The sequence below is a fragment of the Camelina sativa genome, chromosome 8 (genome assembly GCF_000633955.1).
Source record: "Camelina sativa cultivar DH55 chromosome 8, Cs, whole genome shotgun sequence".
Classification (NCBI taxonomy): domain Eukaryota; kingdom Viridiplantae; phylum Streptophyta; class Magnoliopsida; order Brassicales; family Brassicaceae; genus Camelina; species Camelina sativa.
The window spans coordinates 12,109,178-12,130,297 of NC_025692.1; the positions used below are offsets into that span (position 1 = coordinate 12,109,178).

The 21,120-nt window shown below is 37.2% G+C and overlaps 3 protein-coding genes and 1 pseudogene across 3 annotated transcripts; 2 read left to right on the top strand and 2 right to left on the bottom strand.

The window, feature by feature from the left end:
• Positions 244-1,466, bottom strand: LOC104707012. Its single transcript, XM_010423261.1, has 2 exons — positions 1,178-1,466; positions 244-806 (listed from the first exon to the last, which is right to left on the bottom strand). The coding sequence occupies exons 1-2, from the start codon at positions 1,464-1,466 to the stop codon at positions 244-246; spliced, it is 852 nt and encodes a 283-aa protein (XP_010421563.1).
• LOC104707013 lies at positions 5,019-7,892 on the top strand (annotated as a pseudogene).
• Positions 8,065-9,479, top strand: LOC104707014 (arginine/serine-rich coiled-coil protein 2). The gene is made up of 6 exons (XM_010423263.2): positions 8,065-8,317; positions 8,490-8,556; positions 8,640-8,702; positions 8,913-8,957; positions 9,053-9,109; positions 9,195-9,479. Exons 1-6 carry the CDS (start codon positions 8,115-8,117, stop codon positions 9,285-9,287), a joined length of 528 nt encoding a protein of 175 aa, XP_010421565.1. The 5' UTR covers positions 8,065-8,114; the 3' UTR covers positions 9,288-9,479.
• Positions 11,682-13,174, bottom strand: LOC104707015 (60S ribosomal protein L18-2). The gene is made up of 5 exons (XM_010423264.2): positions 13,087-13,174; positions 12,794-12,883; positions 12,554-12,682; positions 12,139-12,321; positions 11,682-12,047 (listed from the first exon to the last, which is right to left on the bottom strand). Exons 1-5 carry the CDS (start codon positions 13,087-13,089, stop codon positions 11,889-11,891), a joined length of 564 nt encoding a protein of 187 aa, XP_010421566.1. The 5' UTR covers positions 13,090-13,174; the 3' UTR covers positions 11,682-11,888.

Below are 21,120 nucleotides of genomic sequence, written 5' to 3' on the forward strand. Positions count from 1 at the left end.
AAAAAAAAAAAAAAAAAAAAAAAGAATGGGGGATAAACACTCAACTAAAACACAATTACATGTGAATAGAATAAGAGATGATACAAGGAAATGAACGTTTAAAATGAAAAACAATAACTTAAAAAGGATAAAAATAATCTTCATCCAGAGATGTGGTGGATAACAACAGAAGGTCTCTAGTAACTTTGAAACCTCTAAAATAAAAGATTAAATAACACATATAAAAGAGAAAGAAAAAAAAATTCAAAGGGATAGAGATAAATCAATTCCCCCGCTTTTGGAGTTGTCTTCTTCTGGTTGAATATCATCATCATCATCAATCTCCACAACATTGTTTGTTCCAATCTTTGAGATGAAATTCTCTTCGGTCAAAACATTCTCTTGTAAAGCCACATCGCTAGAAAGTTTGGTGGCACGAGGAGGAAGAAAAGGATAAACGTTTCTTGAAATTAATGGACAACTCCTTTTTGGTAAAGGATCAGGGACCCTTGAAGCAGTATCATTGGTGCTAGCGTTCCCGGTGAAGAAACGAGTAGGAGTCACACAAGGAACTACGGTCATGTTCATATCCGCGAGTCCTCCGAGGACTCCTCTATTGAAAGATGGGTAAATTAAACGTTTAAAAGGATCAAGAGTAATCCCAAGATGATTTTCATTTGATAAAGCATCTTGTGAATACCCACCTAAGAGAATGTGAGGCTTATCTAGGTAAGGGTTCAAAAAGGCGAGTCCAGGAAAGTCTGCTTCCATCTCCTTCCGCTTCTTGTCCCACTCCCGCTCTTGCTTGTGGGCGTTCTGGTGACCACCTAGGGCTTGAGAGGTGGAGAATCCTTTTTTGCAAAAGTGACATGTGTAGATCTTGTTTGNGTATCATTGGTGCTAGCGTTCCCGGTGAAGAAACGAGTAGGAGTCACACAAGGAACTACGGTCATGTTCATATCCGCGAGTCCTCCGAGGACTCCTCTATTGAAAGATGGGTAAATTAAACGTTTAAAAGGATCAAGAGTAATCCCAAGATGATTTTCATTTGATAAAGCATCTTGTGAATACCCACCTAAGAGAATGTGAGGCTTATCTAGGTAAGGGTTCAAAAAGGCGAGTCCAGGAAAGTCTGCTTCCATCTCCTTCCGCTTCTTGTCCCACTCCCGCTCTTGCTTGTGGGCGTTCTGGTGACCACCTAGGGCTTGAGAGGTGGAGAATCCTTTTTTGCAAAAGTGACATGTGTAGATCTTGTTTGATTTTGACGGGTAAATCTTCATGATCTCTCTTCCTCTTCGGACATCACTAGATCCAAAACAAAGGTTCTTAGTCCTCCTGTCAGAGGAAACCTCTTGAGGAGAACCTAGTTTCAGATCGGTGTTTTTTGTTGCCTTCTCCTTGGACTTCTCCATGGCCACAACAACACCTTTGAGTTTTTCTGGTTTTGGTGTGGAAGAGCCTGAAGAAGACATAGCTTGGTTCTCCATAACAAATCTTTTTTTTTCTTTGTTCGGATTGAGAAGTGATCTTTATCTTTTGTGCTTAGATTCGGAGAAAATGAGGTCACTATTTATTGAGAAAGTAACCTTAATGTTCGTCAACTGTTATAGTAGAAAATCTCCAAAGGCAAATAAAATTAGAACAAGTAGACTTCATATCAAAAGTTATGGTTGTTTCTTTAAATATGTTGATTTTACTTATTTTGACTTACAAAATAATACTCTTTTATGAAATATTAGTTGTATACAACTGTACTGTGAATTCATAATTTTACAGTTGTTTTTCTAACAATTACTTACTCTTTTTGTATCTTCACTATATTTTCTATAAAATATGTAAAGTATTTTCTAATATAAATCCATACTTAAAAAATTTATTGGAGTTGTCTATGTTATATATAAAACAAATACTTAAAAAATATATGTTATTTCCAACCATCTTGTTGCAGGAATTAATATATTAATGTTCAAGAAAAATATTGAACAAAATTTTGTTTTAACAAATAACTGTTATAAACTACTATATTTTCTATGAATTCTCCTATTCTTTTTCTGAAAAAAAATCTATATTCATTGAATTAAAATAAGTAACAATTATTAAGCTATCTAGTCAAAGTACCATATTTCACTATTATGGAAGGATGATGTTATTCTTTACTAGTTTTATAGGAGATAATTACTCCTTACAAAAAAAAAAATGCATTCTACTAAGGAAAATTAACTTGGAATGTGTTTTCATAAACATTAAACTTAGACAACTTGTGATTGACTACAATTATTTCTTCCTCGTTTCTTTAATTGGGTTTTTTGGTCCTAATAAATTTTTACTTTGGGGGAAAATACTAAAGAAGGAAACATATAACAAAATGGTCTATGAACTGTAAAGAATAACAATTTTACTCCTTATAAATTTATTATCAGATATGTTACATATCATATGTATTTTCAGAAAAAGAAAGCTTGAATACCTTTAGTACCAATTTTTACTCAAAATGAGATTACTCAACTATATGGTAACATATATCCACAATACATTCATACATTCATGAATACTGACTCATCACCACACAATATTTTTTTATTACAGTATCTTTCTTTTTTTCACTAAAGTATTATGAAATTATTATTTTATCTGGGAAAATATCAATTTTCAAAAATACCCTTTTTTAATATATAAAATGATTAAATTCTAAACCCTAAACCCTAAATACTAAACCCTTTCTCATTTTCAGAAATACCCCTTTTTAATATATAAAATGATTAAATTCTAAACCCTAAACCCTAAATACTAAACCCTTTCTCATTTTCAGAAATACCCCTTTTTAATATATAAAATGATTAAATTCTAAACCCTAAACCCTAAATACTAAACCCTTTCTCATTTTCAGAAATACCCCTTTTTAATATATAAAATGATTAAATTCTAAACCCTAAACCCTAAATACTAAACCCTTTCTCATTTTCAGAAATACCCCTTTTTAATATATAAAATGATTAAATTCTAAACCCTAAACCCTAAATACTAAACTCTACCTCCTAAAAACTATACCCTAAATATAAAATAAAGAACCCAAACCTAAAAAAAATTCTAAAAATTAATTTAATATATTTTAATTGTGTAAAAAAGGGTAAAAATGAAAATGTTCAAAAAAATGGTATTTTTGAAAAAAGGTATCTCAAAAAAAATATTTATAACAAATTCTCTTCTATTTTTCCAAATTGTAAGTCTGTAAATAATTGTCCATACTTTTAAAAAACTTAACCATTAGATAAGTAACCCGCACTTTGTGTTAGTTAATTCAATAGAATTGCCAAAATGTGTAATGATATTTGGTTGTTTTATATAGGAATATGTTTCTTCTATAAATTTACAATTGTTGGTATTAACTATTCATTTTCAGTTCATCCTCAACCAAAATATATATTCATTTTTATTTATGTATATTATAAGTGAGTTTTGATTCAAATAAATAAAATGTGTGATAATTTTTAGTTTAGCAATCTTGTTATTGATTGATTCAAGTAAACAAAATGTGTGATTCAAATTTGAGATTGATTAGCAATCTTGTTATTGATTGATTGAATAGTAATATACACCTATAAGAAATAAAGTTTGTAATTTGATAAATTTTGTTTTTTTTAAGAATTTAAATAATTCATTTTGAAAATAGAATTATTTAAACATGTTCATTTATAGAAATATGTTCATATTATGTTAAGAGAATTAAATATCTAATTAAAATGAATTAAAGTAATTGATTTAAATGAATTGCTTTTACAATATTGAATGAATTAAAATAATTAATTTAGATGAATTAAAATTATGTCATTTTAAGAGTGTTCGACAATTAAATTTTTTAATATCTTTGTAGTTTTGTTGGTACAATTATTTTTGGAAATTTATTGTGTCATATACAATGATTTCATTTTGTTAGTATTTAAACAAAAAAAGTAGAAAATTTTAAAAGTTCTAGATCAAACAAATCTAATGAAAGATAGAGTTCAAATTTATCAAATTAATACTTTACCTTTCTTTCAGATTAACATTTTATATGGTGATGTCATATGTCAACATATAAACATTTATACTATAAACATGTTCAATATATAATCATGTTGAATAAATTTATTATTATGAAATTTCTTAAAACATGATATATATAATTTAACATTATACACAAATAAAGTATTACTTGCTCCTTTAATTAAAGGCGAATTGTCTTGCTCGGTCTTATAGATCTTTATTTTCAGCAGTTTTCTTGTAAACTTTTTTTTCCGGATTGGACTTCCAACGTTAGAGTTTTTTTCTAATTAGAGTTTGATTGACAAAAAAAAATAGTATTACAAAAAATGGTCAATCGTTTATATATAATAAAGTAATATTTTTTAAGGTTTCTTTTATACACCTCATTTGAAATTATGTTAAGATATATGGTTCCGCACGTTCCACCACTTCTCCGTTCATTTCCAATACTAATCTTGAAACACATCCATATACACTCACTGTAACGTAAACAATTTTAATGGAAAAATTATTAATATTATTTTCAATGAACAAAATAATTAAAAATATAAACAGTAAATCCTAGATTATAATTTTTGAACTCTATATAGTAAAGTGTAAACCCATAAAACCAACCATAACCATAAAATTTAAATGGTAAAGTCTAACCCTTAAAACATAAACCGTTAATCTTAAGACGTAAAAAATGGTATATTTTGTAATTTTAAAAAATGCCGCCTATATATTTTTGAGTCATAAATTTTTTAAATTAGTTTCGGATTATTCATTTTTAGGTCCATCAAATTATGTGAGCAAATTTTTCTGATTTATTATTTCCCATCTAATTTAGTTGTACCTTAAATTAAGTTGATTATATATGATTAATTCTCCATGTTTAGTAACTCAGAAGAAAACCACAAACCTATTTATGTATACGTCTATCTAATTCTTAAGCCAAACGACTTCCCCGCCAAACCTCATAAAACAAAGCAAACCAAAACTACAAAACTCTTCTATCATAAACAAAACTACTCTTGTAAATATTTCCAAAATTATGCAGAACTCACACTCCTAAAGAGGCTACGTAAGCTTCATAACAACAAACAGCTCTTCAAAAAAAAAAAAAAAAAGAGCTGTTCATTAAAAAAGAACCCAAAAAAAAAAAACAAAAAAATACGATAAACCAAAATAAAAATGTCATACGGATACGACGACGATGATGCAAAGAGGAAAAAGAGATACGTAATTATCTCTATCTCCTCTGTTCTTTTGATCTCTATGGTTGTCGCCGTGACCATAGGCGTTAGCGTCAACAAGAACGATAACGGTAATGAAGAAATCACAACTTCTGTTAAAGCCATCAAAGATGTTTGTGCACCAACGGATTACAAAAAGACTTGTGAAGATACTCTAAGGAAGGATGCGCAGAACACATCAGATCCATTGGAGCTGGTGAAGACAGCGTTTAACGCGACGATGAAACAGATAACTGACGTGGCGAAGAAGTCACAGACTATGATTGAGTTGCAGAAGGATCCGAGGACGAAAATGGCGTTGGATCAATGCAAAGAGCTGATGGATTACGCAATCGGTGAGCTTAGTAAGTCGTTTGAGGAGTTGGGGAGGTTTGAGTTTCATAAGGTTGACGAGGCTTTGGTTAAGCTGAGAGTTTGGCTTAGCGCAACAATTAGTCATGAGCAAACTTGTCTTGACGGGTTTCAAGGAACGCAAGGGGATGCAGGTGAGACGATTAAGAAGGCATTGAAAACCGCGGTGCAGTTAACGCATAACGGGCTTGCAATGGTCACCGAGATGTCGAATTATTTAGGACAAATGCAAATTCCGGAGATGAATAGTCGCAGGCTACTGTCCCAAGAGTTCCCTTCGTGGATGGATGGGCGAACGCGTAGGCTTTTGAACTCTCCTATGTCCGAGGTTAAGGCAGATATCGTGGTGGCTCAAGATGGAAGCGGTCAGTACAAGACGATCAACGAGGCATTGAATCATGTTCCCAAGAAGAAGAACACGACTTTTGTGGTTCACATTAAAGGTGGAATCTATAAAGAGTACGTTCAGGTGAACAGAAGCATGACACATCTTGTTTTCATCGGTGATGGTCCTGACAAAACTGTCATTTCCGGCGACAAAAATTACAAGGATGGTATTACCACCTACAAAACCGCCACCGTTGGTAATGACTTCTCTTACATGTTCTGTTTCGTTTTTGACAAATTACAAATTTGTATGTGAATTAGGCCCAAAAAATGTATAGGGCCAATGATTTATTAGCAAAATTTGTTACTTTAGGACCTAACTTAAAAAGAATTGGAGATTAATGTCTTTTATGGATGCATAAGGTCCAAAGTTTTAATGAGCCGGCCTGATTTGAATGAGCCTTATGGTAATTGCAGCAATCGTTGGAGACCATTTCATTGCCAAGAACATGGGGTTTGAGAACACGGCAGGGCCAATAAAACATCAAGCGGTAGCGATTAGAGTTCTATCAGATGAATCGATATTCTACAACTGTAGATTCGATGGTTATCAAGACACTCTGTACGCACATTCCCACCGTCAGTTTTACCGCGATTGTACTATTTCGGGAACCATCGATTTCCTCTTTGGAGACGCAGCTGCGGTATTCCAAAATTGTACTTTATTGGTAAGAAAGCCACTCCCGAACCAAGCATGTCCCATTACCGCCCACGGACGTAAAGATCCACGTGAATCTACAGGATTCGTGCTCCAAGGGTGTACGATTGTTGGCGAACCGGATTACTTGACAGTCAAGGAAACCAGCAAATCTTATCTTGGAAGGCCATGGAAAGAGTATTCAAGAACTATCTTCATGAATACATACATCCCGGATTTTATTCCGCCGGAAGGATGGCAACCATGGCTTGGCAATTTTGGCCTTGAAACACTCTTCTACTCAGAGGTGCAGAACACTGGACCGGGTGGAGGTGTCACAAAACGAGTTACTTGGCCCGGAATCAAGAAGTTGAGTGAAGAAGAAATCCTTAAATTCACTCCAGCTGAATACATTCAAGGTGACGCTTGGATTCCAGGTAAAGGTGTTCCGTACATCCCAGGTCTTTTCAATGGAAACAGCTCAGGAACCGATCTAAGCGAATCGGACTCCGCAAATTCTAAAACAACTGGCTCCAACACAACAGAGTCATCAGATTCACCATCAACAGTAACATCTCCTTCAAATTCTCCACCAGCTGGTCATCTTGGTTCTCCACCAGCTACGCCTTCAACAGTAACGTCTCCTTCAAATTCTCCACCAGCTGGTCATCTTGGTTCCCCACCAGCTACACCTTCAACGATAACGTCTCCTTCAAATTCTCCACCAGCTGGTCATCTTGGTTCCCCACCAGCTACACCTTCAACTGTAGTGTCTCCCTCAGCTTCACAACCAGCTGATTAGCAAGGTTCCCCATCAACTACACCTTCACCTTCTCCTTCAGTTTCTCCATCAGCTTATCCTTCAACCTCTCCATCTGCTTCTCCATCTGCTTCTCCTTCAGCTTCACCATCAGCTTCTCCATCTGCTTCACCATCAGATTCCCCAAAAAGCTCGGTTTGAGATGGATTCAAAGACCAGGTCTAACTAGAGATCGAGTGCTCTCTACTCGAACCTTTTGAGGACATCAGGTTCAGCATTATTGGTGTACCAAAGTGAATGAGGTTATCACTAGCTTTGTAAATTCATGTTAACTCGCCATGCATGTATATATGCTGTAATTATCTTTTCTATATAAAATTAATTAGTATAAATGGGAGGGTTTTTATTCTGTACCTAATAGAGTACATGTAGAAAATTTTCATACAAGATACTAAAATACAATATAACATTTCCTATGTGTTATGGTGATTGAGGACCTTTCGGATCTTGTGTGGGGGGAGTCAACAAGATTGATGCAGCAATTGACCACAAATTGTAAGGACCAAAATCCAAAATTGATCGCATTGCAAAGAAACTCCTTAACCTTTTAATATTTATAAAAAATACCAATAAACTCTTATTTGTTACAAATCAATCCCTCAAATTATTTCGAAATAAATATCTTTCTTATATGTTTTGACCAAAACCCTTGAGATCTAATTTTTGCTCTGTTTCTCAAACGATGGCGGCTTCGTCTTCATCCGACGTCTCCTCTGATTCTTCAGACTCTCATCGCCGCCGTAGAGATCGCCGTCGTCACCGTAGAAACGACCGTGACAGAGACTCGCTCAAGGTACGGAAGAAGAGTCGATCCACCTCTAAAAAACGTCGTAGACGCCACAACTCCTCCGATTCATCTGATTCCTCTTACTCCGACTCCTCCAGGTCCGTCGATGTCAACTTCTCTCGACGATTTAATTTCATTTCTTGATCGGAAGCACCTTTGGTTTCACGTTTTGACTTTGTTCGTCGTTGTTAGGGTTTTGGTTTAGTGGAATCTGAATGAAATTGTTGAGCTTTATAGTTTTTGATTTAGTCAGTGATGTTTTTGTGGCAGAGATGAGAGCTCAGATAGTGAGCACGAGAGGTCACGAAGGCACAAGAAGCATGAAAAGCCAAAGAAGGTTGCTTTTTGTTTTAATCATGTGATGGTTTCTCTCTTTATAGTGGTGTTCAGCTTTAAAAGTACTCTGTTTCTGTTTGACAGGCTAAGGATAAGGAGCGAAGTAAGAGTTATCGTCATAAAAGGCATAAGAATAGAGATAGAAAGGTGAGTTATTGTTTCTCATTACGTCTTAGAATGAGTTTTCCGTCAAGATAACATGTTACTTATAATACTTCTTTTGCCTTTTCTCTGTGGCCTCTTCGAACTTGGAGCTGGGGTTGGTGACATGATAAACTGGGGACTTTTTGTGTTTTCTTCGGTTTGTTTTTGTTTTATTTTTGTGTGTTTGGTCCTGGCATTGTGAGTCTTGTTTAGAAAGGGGAAGGAGAAGGAAGCAGCGGTCCTGTTAAACTATCAAAGGTACTAAAGCAATATACTCGTAAAGATCTAACCTTTACACGAAGTTCATGTTTATTTGCTTAACCGTTGTGCCTGTATTCTCTTCTCATTTTCAGTTTTTGAGCCGTGACAAAGACGATGGTGAGCGTAGGAGTGCCGTCTCAGGGAAAAAGGTTATAGTCAAGACTCTCTTTTGGTTTCTAACATTACAATATGTTCTTGCTCACTGTCTTCTTATTATGTGTGTTTGGCTTACAGATTCTTCTGAAGGTCGACAAGTCCAAAGAGGACAAAGCTGCAGAGAGCAAAAGAAATGAACTGCTTAAGTTCTTGAACGCAAGTTTCGACTAGTTTTTTTTGGCTTTTGTCTCTATGGCAAAATCTGAACTACAACAAGAATGTAAGATGTTTTTTTTATATCAGATTCTAGTTTGCATACCTGTCTGGTGATTCAGATTCTTGTTTTGTTTATCGGGAGAACTAAAATCTGTCATGTATTTGAGTTATTGTTATAAGCCTTTTGAACTTGTGTCTTGATTTCTATTATCTTGTTTGGTCTTAAAACTTTTTGTTACCGCACATTGTTCTTCTTGGAAACCTGAGATATGGTTACTGAGATTTTATCGGTGCGTACATTAAACCAGTTCCAACTTCCTATATCCAGCCAGTCTGCAACTTTTGAGACATCTCCCTTACCAATGGAGTTGTGTTGTAATGTTGTTGGAATACATACACTTCTGCTGAGAAGCCTTGGAGCTTTCTTATTTGACAAGTTGTATGATTATGGAAATTCTATTTTGCAAAAACCTTATTTTCTCTACCTTTCTATAGCTGATATCTGAGGAGTTTAGGAATATTAGAGGGAGTCATAGAGGTCGGGTGTCTGCAAAATCTCTTATCATCAGATTCATGAGAAAATCATGAGTTTGTTTATCGTCACTAAATGGGCTAATGGTAGTTTCTTCAGAAATTGCGTAGAATAACAAATAAAACAATAGTGATTTGTATAAATAAAAAAATTAGTACACATGAACATTTGTATAAGAAATATCATGTATCGCCATCAAAGAAACATCCTCTCTAATTGTGCTATCTCTTCTATAAATCAGGACTTCCATTAACACTCGTCGTACTCTGATACACATGGCCAAATGGGCCTCTACATATATAATTTTTTTTTGGCCATCAAACACCCATTTCATTAAGATTAATTCATTTAACTCTCCTCTAGGGAAAGCCAAACATGAATCTTAAAAACTTACATGGGGTAAAAGAAACGGATTGTTCTACACAACAGAAAAAAGGGGTTCTACCAACCCTAAAGATAGAATAGTGACCACTTGGAAGAAGGCAAAAACTCTCGGACTTTTGAAGATTTCGGAGGAGTGTGCTATTCCCAAATCCTAACTTGCTTTTGAAGTGTCAGGGAGATGCAAGAAGGGCAAGCTCAAAACTCGCGATACAAAAGACAAAGTTGTTGTCCGTGGGCATCTATCTATCTTTGTGGGTTTTATCGGGCTTTAAGGGTAAGGAATGAAACTGTGATTAATAATAGAACCATGAAGGCAGAGGAGACCTTCAAAACAACTATAGAAGATTCAGAGGAATGGATATCGATACATCCAAACAACGGTTGGAAACGGTGCCGTTGTTGGAACATAAGCTCCAAATCACGTACAACCATCCACATTATGATTGTAGGGAGATGCTAAGTAGAGATCGTGAATAGGAAATATGTTTGGTCAATTTTGATATACAGTAAAACCTCTATAAATTAATAAGGTCGGGACCATAAATTTTATTAATTTATAGAGGTTTTAATTTATCGATAAATTAATATTTTATTAATTTATGAAGAGATTTTTAAAATTTAATATTACAAAATAAGATACTTTTGTTTTCATATTTTTAAAGAATTTTTTTAATTCATATTTTATCATTTTTTATGATTTTTAATTTAGAGTTTAGATAAAAACGATAAATGTTAGAAGTTTAGAGTTTAGAAAAAATTGCTACTAGTATCATTCATGGTAATGATGAAGTCGAAAAATATATTGCGGTAATTTTAGAACCAGTTACATGTAAAGAAGCAATTATCGCATTTATAACTTTTTACAATTTTTATATGCGGTTTGACAAGACAACAATAAAAAAGATTAGAAATGAGCTCCAATAAAAATGTAAATTCAAGAATATGCAAACAACAATAGAGTCATATTTCACTAGATTTTCTTTTATATATATATAATATATATGTTAATATTATTTGATTATTAATTTATGATATTGATGAGACCATATTTTTACATAGAATTTTTAAAAATATTATTATCTTATTAATTTATCGAAATGTGTTATTTTTTACACCGACCTAACTCGGGACCGGAAATTTTTTATTAATTTAAAAAATATTAATTTATAGAGTTTCGACTATGTATAATGAAAAAGAAGCACCGAGAGAGACCGTTATTAACTATCTTTCTTTATCTCGTTTGAAGTGCAAATCAAACTCACAATGACAACCATTGTATGAATTAATAACATGAATAACGTTAAAAAAGACAGTTAAAATCAAGACTCAGATTAATATTATACACAAGTAGTTCAAACCATTTTGAACTTGGTCAATGATGTTATGTCAAAGAGATCAAGTAGAAACTCGAAACGATATGGGTATGATTTTAGTTAACTAATTATTTCTTCTTAATATTTCAGTATAAAAATTTGGACTCTGAATTCTTGTCGTAATTGCAAGTTTAGAATTATCTCAATGAGGCTAATAATAGTAGTAAGATAAAAACAAAAGACAAACCAAAATATCCAATTGTCTATTATGAAACAAAACAGCAGAAAGCTTACAACAATGTCCAGAACAGGGCAAAGAAGAACCAGCGTTCCCTACCAAAACTTCGTTTTTTTGAACCAAGCAACACGAAACACAACAAGGTTTTCTTAGACCTTGAATCCACGACTCTTTCGCCTTCCTCTAGCTTTCTCAAACTTCCTTCCCTTACCCCTAACATATGGCTTACTGTGACTGTGTGGCACACCAGGAGCAGGTCCAAAATGCTTCACAGCTTCACGTGAGTTCTTTGGTCCTCTAAGGAGAACCTGTCATACATCATCAACACATCTCAGAATCATGACTGAAGTTAACAACCAGAGCAGTCAGGTATAAAAAAACCTTTCAGAATCTACTTACTGTGTTCTGGCCCAAAGGAGCCTTAAGGGCAAGCTGGTCAAAGGTCAAGCACTCTCCTCCAGCTTTCTCAATTCTAGCTCTAGCCCTTTCAGTAAACCTCAAGGCTGTAATCTTCATGGCCGGAATGTCATGAACTCTCAAATCATCGGTGATGGTACCGACCAAAACACCAATCTTGCCATCCTACAAGAAATAAAAACAACGACCCCATCATCAGCGGATCTAACGAAACAAAGTCTCAATCACAGTACGAACCAAAGGAAGAGGATTACTACATTCATTCTCAGATTCAAGTAGATAACCTTATTCTACAATACTAACAAAACGGCCAATCTAAACTCTAGCAAATGAAACTTGAATTTCCAGAAATGGGGTTAGCCTTTAGTAAAAGAGAGGAGCTTCTAAGGAAACGAACCTTGCCGTTCATGAAACTGACTAGCTTGGAGAGTGAGAGAGGTGCTTTGTTGACTTTGCTCATGAAAAGCCTCTTGAGAATCACAGCATTGAACTTGCTTTCAGATCTCCTCACCAAAAACCGATAAAGCTGCCAAATTTATCATACAAATACCAAATCTCAATAAATAAAAAAAATGGAACAAAAGAGAATAAACAAAAGCTTGAGGAACAAACAAACAGATCTCTCCATATTTGTTACCTTGACGAGAAGCTTGAGGTAGACATCATCGGACTTGGGAGCCGTCCTCTTAGTCTTCTTACTCTTACCTCCTGCGATAAGATCGATACCCTACAACGAGAAAACCCAATGAATCAAAAAACCTCAAAATGCAATTCAAACTAAACGCAAATACACGATACAGATACCACACTACTACTCCAAATCTACAAAATCTAGATTCCAATATCGAAACCTAAGAAACTATCATGCGCTAAAACCAACAGATCAAGCTCATAGGTGTAGAAATTTGAGAGGCGGAGATTAGGAATTACCATGGCTGCGTCTGGGTTTGTGCTGCGAGACGAAAATGAAGTTAGGGTTTATGAATTTATAGGTAGCAACAAGGCGAGCTCGCTTACATTTTTTAGGTTTTCGTGGCCTTCATCTATTACTTTAGGCTTTTTGGGCCCAAATTACAAGCCCATTTTCTAAACATCCTTCGGCATGAACTTGGTTTTTAATTCAAAGGCAGAATGACTTATCNTTTTTTTTTTTTTTTTTTTGTAATGCCAACTGCTAAACGGAGAACTTAAGAATTTTTAAAAAAAATATATATCATATATTTATATTGCCAAACAAACTCAATTGCCTGCATAATTAAAAAAAAATATTTTTATCCCATATATTTAGTACTTTCTAAAACAACTAAGTCAAAACAACTAAGTCAAAATAGTAAAAATAATATTTCACATAAATCAAATATAGTAAGAAACTTATTTGTTTTTTCCTAAATTCTATATATCATTTACTACAAAAATAATCTTAGTTAATATATTTCCATAAATTTTAATTATAACTATTTATAAACGGGTTGTTTTCTTTATTTTTAATTAAACTAGATTTTAATCCGCGGTACACCACATGACAATTTTTTTTAAAATAATAACATTTTATTTTTTTTTGTTTTCTATATTTTAGTTTGTTTTGTTTAATTAAATAATAATTTTGTTTGGATTGTCAATTATTAGAACAATAATATGGGAAATAAATACATGAATATGTAATTTATAAGTTATTGTCGGATTAAGTCACAATTTTACTAATGATTTAATTGTTTTACAAAATTTTAGTTAAATTACTCTGATTTAATATGTCTAATATTCTTATATTAGTGGTATTGACCAAATAATTAAAGGAAGATTTAACCCGTGTTTCAAAACTGAATTAATAATATTTTATAGTTATACTAATGTTATTCCAAACCGTCATGTTAATAACATGTCCCGCTATATAACAACAAACCGTCATATTAGTGGTTTAACCCGTGTTTCAAAACCGTCATATTAGTGGTTTTGGTTGTGTGTTGTGTTTTGTTGGTGAAGTTGATATTTATACATAGAAAATGCTTGATGAGCAAGGAGTTTACGATCCGTAGCAATAAAAGAGAGATTTTAGTGTTTTCCTATTTGAGTTGATAACATTATCGCATAATAATATTCAGTTTCTTAACACGGTATATATTATATTAAATGTTTTTCTTGATGCTAAAGTTAAATATACCTGATTATTGAGTTTCTAAAGTTGGTTTCTCGTTTTTATGAACTTTATTAACATTATAATAATTATTGCGATTAAGAAAAAAAAAATTAATTTTTGAGTGATGATGTAGTCTCTCTCGTTGGGCGACTATCTGAGCGATTTTCACAACTTTTCGTGCTGTTCCATTTCTCCTTTCAGGAGTTTGTTTCCGACCAACAAATCCAGTGATTGTCTATTGGAAGTTGATGTTGGCGGTTTATTTCTGTCAGTTTGTACTGACAGTTTTTTTGTCTCCCTTATTCATGGGGTGTAACCGTCTATTGAAACCGCCATGGCCAAACATCTATATATACTTCCAATCTCAATATGTTTTCCACACTTCAATCTCCCTTTTCCCGCAATTCCTTTCCTTTATTATGAGTGACTACTTGAGGAAATCTGGCCAAGATCTCGATCTAGGAATCGAGGATGCTCCGGTTCTTTTAACACAAGAATTCTGTTCAAGAGCGGCTTCGGTGAATCGATTCTCCTTGGTGGTAACACCGGTCAATCCACGCAAACAGAACCTGAGAGCGTTAATCCGTCAAATGCCCAGAGTTTGGGGCTTTGAAGATACTTGTGTGGGGCGTCTGTTGGATGAAGGAAGGGTTCAATTTCGTTTCCAATCTGAGGAATCTATAAATTTAGTGCTCTGTCGGGGGCCATGGTCCTTTAATGATTGGATGGTCACTACCCATCGTTGGTATCCCAATATCAGTGAAAATGACATGAAGATCATTCCCTTCTGGGTCCAAATCCAAGGTATTCCGATTCTATTCCTAACAAATGCAATGGCTGGAGGAATTGGAAATAGGCTAGGTCGGGTTACTGAGGTAGATTGTGATGAGAATGTTAACCAAGTTGGGGCTGTGAGGGTTAGAATCGATTGGAATATAGATGACCCCTTACGTTTCCAAAAGATTTTTCATTTTGCTGTAAATGAAAATACGGTGGTTAAGTTCAAATATGAGAAGTTACGAAACTTATGTTGCAGATGTGGCTCTCTTAAACATGATGCTAAGGAGTGTCCTACTTACTCTGATGAGAATCCTCAACAACCTCCTGATGATGAGAGTGATGGTGACAACAAATTTCGGTGATGACAAACCTATGTCTGATGCTAATACACTTCAATCTATTGATCAAGCAAGTTTGATTCCGGGTCTCCAGAACTCCACTCACCAATACTCGGTTCATACACCTACGCCTCAAACTATGTACACATCTGCCTTACCAAGCATTTTCTGCGACAAGGACCTCACTGCAGAACGCATGCGCTACATTCATGCTAAATATGTTAATAGTTTGGTCACTCCATCAGACAGTTTTGATGTGCTTATTGGTTCTACTGATAATGCTCAATCTGAATTTGCCTTTGTGAAAAGAAAACGTGTATGTTTTGAAAGGTTATTCAACCAAGCCGAGGTTGTAGAAGAGATGGCGGTCCTGAGTCATCTTCACAAGAAAGGAAAGCATGTTCCTGCAGAGAGCTCTTACTCGGTTAATAGATTCGACGGAGGCGCAGGGGGCCCGGTACCCCCAGATCAAACATGACGAGTCTCTCTTGGAATTGTCAGGGCATTGGCTCGCCGCTGACATCTTCTCGCTTAACTAAACTCTGTTCATATTATAAGTGTGATATTCTCTTTCTCTCTGAAACTTTAAACAACTCTGATGTTATATGTAAACTTAAGGACGATTTAGGCTTTTCAAACGCTCTTATTCAACCCCCTCATGGTAGGAGTGGTGGTGTATGTCTCATGTGGAAGTCCAATGTGTCGATCTCCTTGATGTTCTAGGACTTCATGCCGCACACAATTGATTAACTCACATAATCAATCAAGACATGCAATCTCAAACATCACAACAGAAACCTAGTGAACCCAAACCTAGAACCGTAAGGGCTCTGATACCAAATTGAAACGACCCGATCCGTTTTTTTATTTATTTAATTAATAAATAATAAATAATAATAATAATAAATAATAATCTACAACTATTGGTCCCATACCCACTAGCCTCCTAACCACAATCACAACCAACATTGGAAAAGCAAATACCAATATCCAATAAATGAATAACCAATATTTAAACCATAACAATAATCCAATAATCAATCATCAGGAAACATGAAACCAGCAACCTAGCAATGTTTCTAATGACCCAACTCTAACAACCTAGCAACGCCAGACAACATCCAATCGAGTCCCTAGAATATCCTCCTCTTCATCGCCTTTATTCCACGATCACACTTTGCCTTTACCTGCACCACAAACACACATTGAGATGCATGAGTATTTGATAAATACTCAGTGAGACAATCCTCCCATCTACTGGGCTATACACAAAAGCAACAGTGATTCCAATGTTCCAAACTAACAACAAAACAAAACATACAAACCAGGAAATCAAACATCATCTTGCTGGAAGGGAGGTGTCGACCGACACCAGCCACGTGTCGACCGAAACTCCCTCTGCAACCGTGATCCGCTGCGAAGCCGAGAGTCGAATCTCGCTCCCAACCTCCTCCAAATCGCCCAATACTCAAATTTTAAGCCATATACGTCCATAGGAACATGTAGCAACCAATCCCAACAAGAAAAACACACAAAACCAAAACAAACAAGCAAGAACAAGGAATCAAAGGCTTAGATTAGCCATGGTCATGCACTCACCTCTTTACAGGAAGATTCAGACCAATAACAACGAATCCAACCCTCCTAGCAAGCCTCTAGATCCTTCTTAGCTCCAAATCTCACAAAAACAGCTAAGAAACTCACAAATCTCTCTCAAAAACGTTTTCTCCTTCTTCTCTATGTTTCCTGGTCAAAAACGGCCAAAAGGGACGAGAAAGGTCGAGTTCCCCTTTTAAAACTCGAGTTTAGGGTTTTTCTAAACTAGCCACGCAAACCGGACGATTAAAATCGAACCGATCAAACAGTCTGCAACCATTGTCAACCGACACCACATGTGGTGTCGATCGACACCCTAACCAAACTACCAAAAAAATGGTTTGCGGGTGTTACAATTCTACCCCACCAACATAGATTCGTCCTCGAATCTCGAACAACCACCAGCTAATGACTCCCGTGCAACCGTCTCCACGGCCCGCACTCCTCCGACCGATCTACGGAAAGTCACCTGTAGGCGATACACTCACGCTTCAGGCATTATTTGCTCTTGACTTTTGGACTTTCTTTTACTCATAGGCCTAAACCTTGAGTTTTTTATTGGCTCCTCATCAGACCTAAGTCTGCATGCCATAATGTTGGCTCCTCATCAGGCCTAAGCCCGCATGGCATAATATATAAGGAAGTCCAATATTCGTCTCTCGGGTTGCCACCCTACAACGCGCTCCCGGATCGTCATCTGAAGTCGATATACCAACCATACTCTCAGGCCACAAAGTCTCAGAATATGGCAGTACTAGGAGAACCTAAGTCCCCCAAGAGTCGCGAGCAAACAATTCTGAACACGTCTGAGTCCTATCCTTATCCAGGTTTCCTTCCCGTGGCTCGCGTAAGACATCTCAATGTCCTACCAACCACATATCCCCTCACTAGGATACCTCATGACCACACATGGATCATCTCACGGCCACAAGGGCTGCCACAAAGGCCAAACAAATGTCCTAAACAGGACCGCCACCAAGGCCAAACAAATGTCCTAAACAGGACCGCCACCAAGGCCAAACAAATGTTATAAACAAGACCGTCACAAAGACCAAAAAAATGTCCTAAACAGGACCGTCACAAAGACCATCTGTCCCGAAGGACCGTCACAAAGACCATCTGTCCCGAAGGATAGTCACAAAGACCATCTGTCCCGAAGGACCGCCTAAACAGGCACTCTGGCTAAACAGCCTGCAACAAAGGCCACACATCTGGCTAAACAGTCCGCCACAAAGGCCACACAATGTCTCAAAAGACCGCCACTAAGGCCACACAATGACTAAAACGTCCGCCACTAAGGCCACACAAGCCCCTCCACGGCTCTCTCCACTATAATGGACAAATTTTAACTCACGTAAAACTTTCCACTTTTACTACTTTCCACTTTTAGAAACTTTCCACTTTTGGAAACTTCTATTTCAGGAAACTTTCCTTCAAAAATCCTGCCTCACGGAAACTTTGTACCCCGAGCACCACCTCATCTTATTACTTAGTCGCACAACCAACCCCCAAGCGACCAAGTAAACAAGAGAGATGGGCTGGAATACTCCATTTCCGCTCCAGCCATGGATTATAGATGGGACCAGGCTAGACAATCTCAAGTCGCGGCTTCCTTCTCATACCACTTCTTAAACATTGCCTTCATCCTCACCTCAGGATCCCAAGTCTGCTCCTCAACACCATCACAACCACAAAGGACTCTCATCAAAGGAATCTTATTCTTCCGAAGTTCCTTTATCCTCCTCTCGAGAACCCTCACTGGTCTCGCCTCTAAAGTCATGTTAGGCTGAAGATCCTCAGGAATGTTAGCTAACAGCTGATCATCCTCACAGAGACACTTCCTCAACACAGAAACATGGAAAACCTTATGGAATGCACGCATAACCTCAGGTAACTCCAGTTTATATGTCATNCACAAGGGCTGCCACAAAGGCCAAACAAATGTCCTAAACAGGACCGCCACCAAGGCCAAACAAATGTCCTAAACAGGACCGCCACCAAGGCCAAACAAATGTTATAAACAAGACCGTCACAAAGACCAAAAAAATGTCCTAAACAGGACCGTCACAAAGACCATCTGTCCCGAAGGACCGTCACAAAGACCATCTGTCCCGAAGGATAGTCACAAAGACCATCTGTCCCGAAGGACCGCCTAAACAGGCACTCTGGCTAAACAGCCTGCAACAAAGGCCACACATCTGGCTAAACAGTCCGCCACAAAGGCCACACAATGTCTCAAAAGACCGCCACTAAGGCCACACAATGACTAAAACGTCCGCCACTAAGGCCACACAAGCCCCTCCACGGCTCTCTCCACTATAATGGACAAATTTTAACTCACGTAAAACTTTCCACTTTTACTACTTTCCACTTTTAGAAACTTTCCACTTTTGGAAACTTCTATTTCAGGAAACTTTCCTTCAAAAATCCTGCCTCACGGAAACTTTGTACCCCGAGCACCACCTCATCTTATTACTTAGTCGCACAACCAACCCCCAAGCGACCAAGTAAACAAGAGAGATGGGCTGGAATACTCCATTTCCGCTCCAGCCATGGATTATAGATGGGACCAGGCTAGACAATCTCAAGTCGCGGCTTCCTTCTCATACCACTTCTTAAACATTGCCTTCATCCTCACCTCAGGATCCCAAGTCTGCTCCTCAACACCATCACAACCACAAAGGACTCTCATCAAAGGAATCTTATTCTTCCGAAGTTCCTTTATCCTCCTCTCGAGAACCCTCACTGGTCTCGCCTCTAAAGTCATGTTAGGCTGAAGATCCTCAGGAATGTTAGCTAACAGCTGATCATCCTCACAGAGACACTTCCTCAACACAGAAACATGGAAAACCTTATGGAATGCACGCATAACCTCAGGTAACTCCAGTTTATATGTCATTGGTCCAACACGCTCAATCACTCTGAACGGACCCATATACTTCGGACTCAACTTAGTCTCAGTCAATGACCTGTTTGGACCCTGCAACATGGCCATCTTGAGGTATACTTTGTCTCCTACCTGAAACTCAAGATCTTTCCTCCTCCTATCGGCATAACTCCTATGCCGATCATGAGCTTCCTTCATGTTCAGCTTGAGAACTCGAATCTTCTCTGAGGTCTCCTGAATAAAATCTGCCCCGTAAATGCTCCTCTCCCCCACCTGAGTCCAGCATAACGGTGTACGAGACGGCCTCCCATACAATAAGGAGCCATCTTAATAATCGCCTGATAACTGTTGTTGTAAGCAAACTCTATCAAGCTCAAGTGATCTGCCCAATGGCCTCCCCAATCCAACACACACATCCTCAGCAAATCTTCCAGCGTCTGGATCGTCCTCTTTGACTGTTCATCTGTCTGGGGATGATAAGCTGTACTCATATGCACCTTAGTGCCCATCTCTGCCTGAAACGCTCTCCAGAACACCGAAGTGAACTTAGAATCCCTATCAGACACAATGCTCGCTGGCACCCCATGCAACCTGACTATCTCCTTCACAAACTTCTTAGCCAAGACCGATGCTCCATCACAAATAGTATCAAACGACCTGGACACTAGCAAACCTACCACGAAGTCCATAGTAATCATATTCCACTTCCACTCCGGAATGGGAAGACTCTTCAGTAACCCTCCTGGATCTTGATGCTCAGCCTTCACTAGCTGGCACACATCGCACCTCGCAACCCAACTAGCTACATCCTTCTTCATCCCGACCCAATGATAGTATCTCTTGAGATCACGGTACATCTTAGTCGCTCCTGGATGAATAGAAAACTTGCTCCCATGAGCCTCTCTCAGGATCTCCTGCCTCAACTCCTCATCCTTGGGTACACAAATCCGACCGTGCACCAAGATAGTACCATTAACTGAGACCTGATACTCTGAATCAACATCCTTTGAGGCATTCGCCAGCCCCAAATCCTTCTCCTGAGCCAACCGCGCTCTGCTCAAAAGATCTGCTCTATCAACCGCCTCCAAACCCAACGGTTCCTGAGACACAGCACACAAACTCAACGCACCGATCTCTCCTACCAGAGACTCCATCTCCTGTTCCTGAGCCGAAGCTACCCTCTTCCGACTCAGAGCATCTGCAACCGTATTAGCCTTACCAGGATGATA

Bases quoted from the DNA above. Each gene is read 5' to 3' on its own strand.
- LOC104707012 (XM_010423261.1), bottom strand. From the start codon at position 1,466: ATGGAGAACCAAGCTATGTCTTCTTCAGGCTCTTCCACACCAAAACCA. The intron at 807-1,177 runs GTGGTCACCAGA...CTCAAGCCCTAG, and splicing joins CTCCACCTCTCAAGCCCTAG to GTGGTCACCAGAACGCCCAC.
- LOC104707014 (XM_010423263.2), top strand. From the start codon at position 8,115: ATGGCGGCTTCGTCTTCATCCGACGTCTCCTCTGATTCTTCAGACTCT. The intron at 8,703-8,912 runs GTGAGTTATTGT...AGTCTTGTTTAG, and splicing joins ATAAGAATAGAGATAGAAAG to AAAGGGGAAGGAGAAGGAAG. The intron at 8,958-9,052 runs GTACTAAAGCAA...TCTCATTTTCAG, and splicing joins GTCCTGTTAAACTATCAAAG to TTTTTGAGCCGTGACAAAGA.
- LOC104707015 (XM_010423264.2), bottom strand. The intron at 12,683-12,793 runs GTAACAAATATG...TAAATTTGGCAG, and splicing joins ACCTCAAGCTTCTCGTCAAG to CTTTATCGGTTTTTGGTGAG. The intron at 12,322-12,553 runs GTTCGTTTCCTT...TATTTCTTGTAG, and splicing joins TCAGTTTCATGAACGGCAAG to GATGGCAAGATTGGTGTTTT.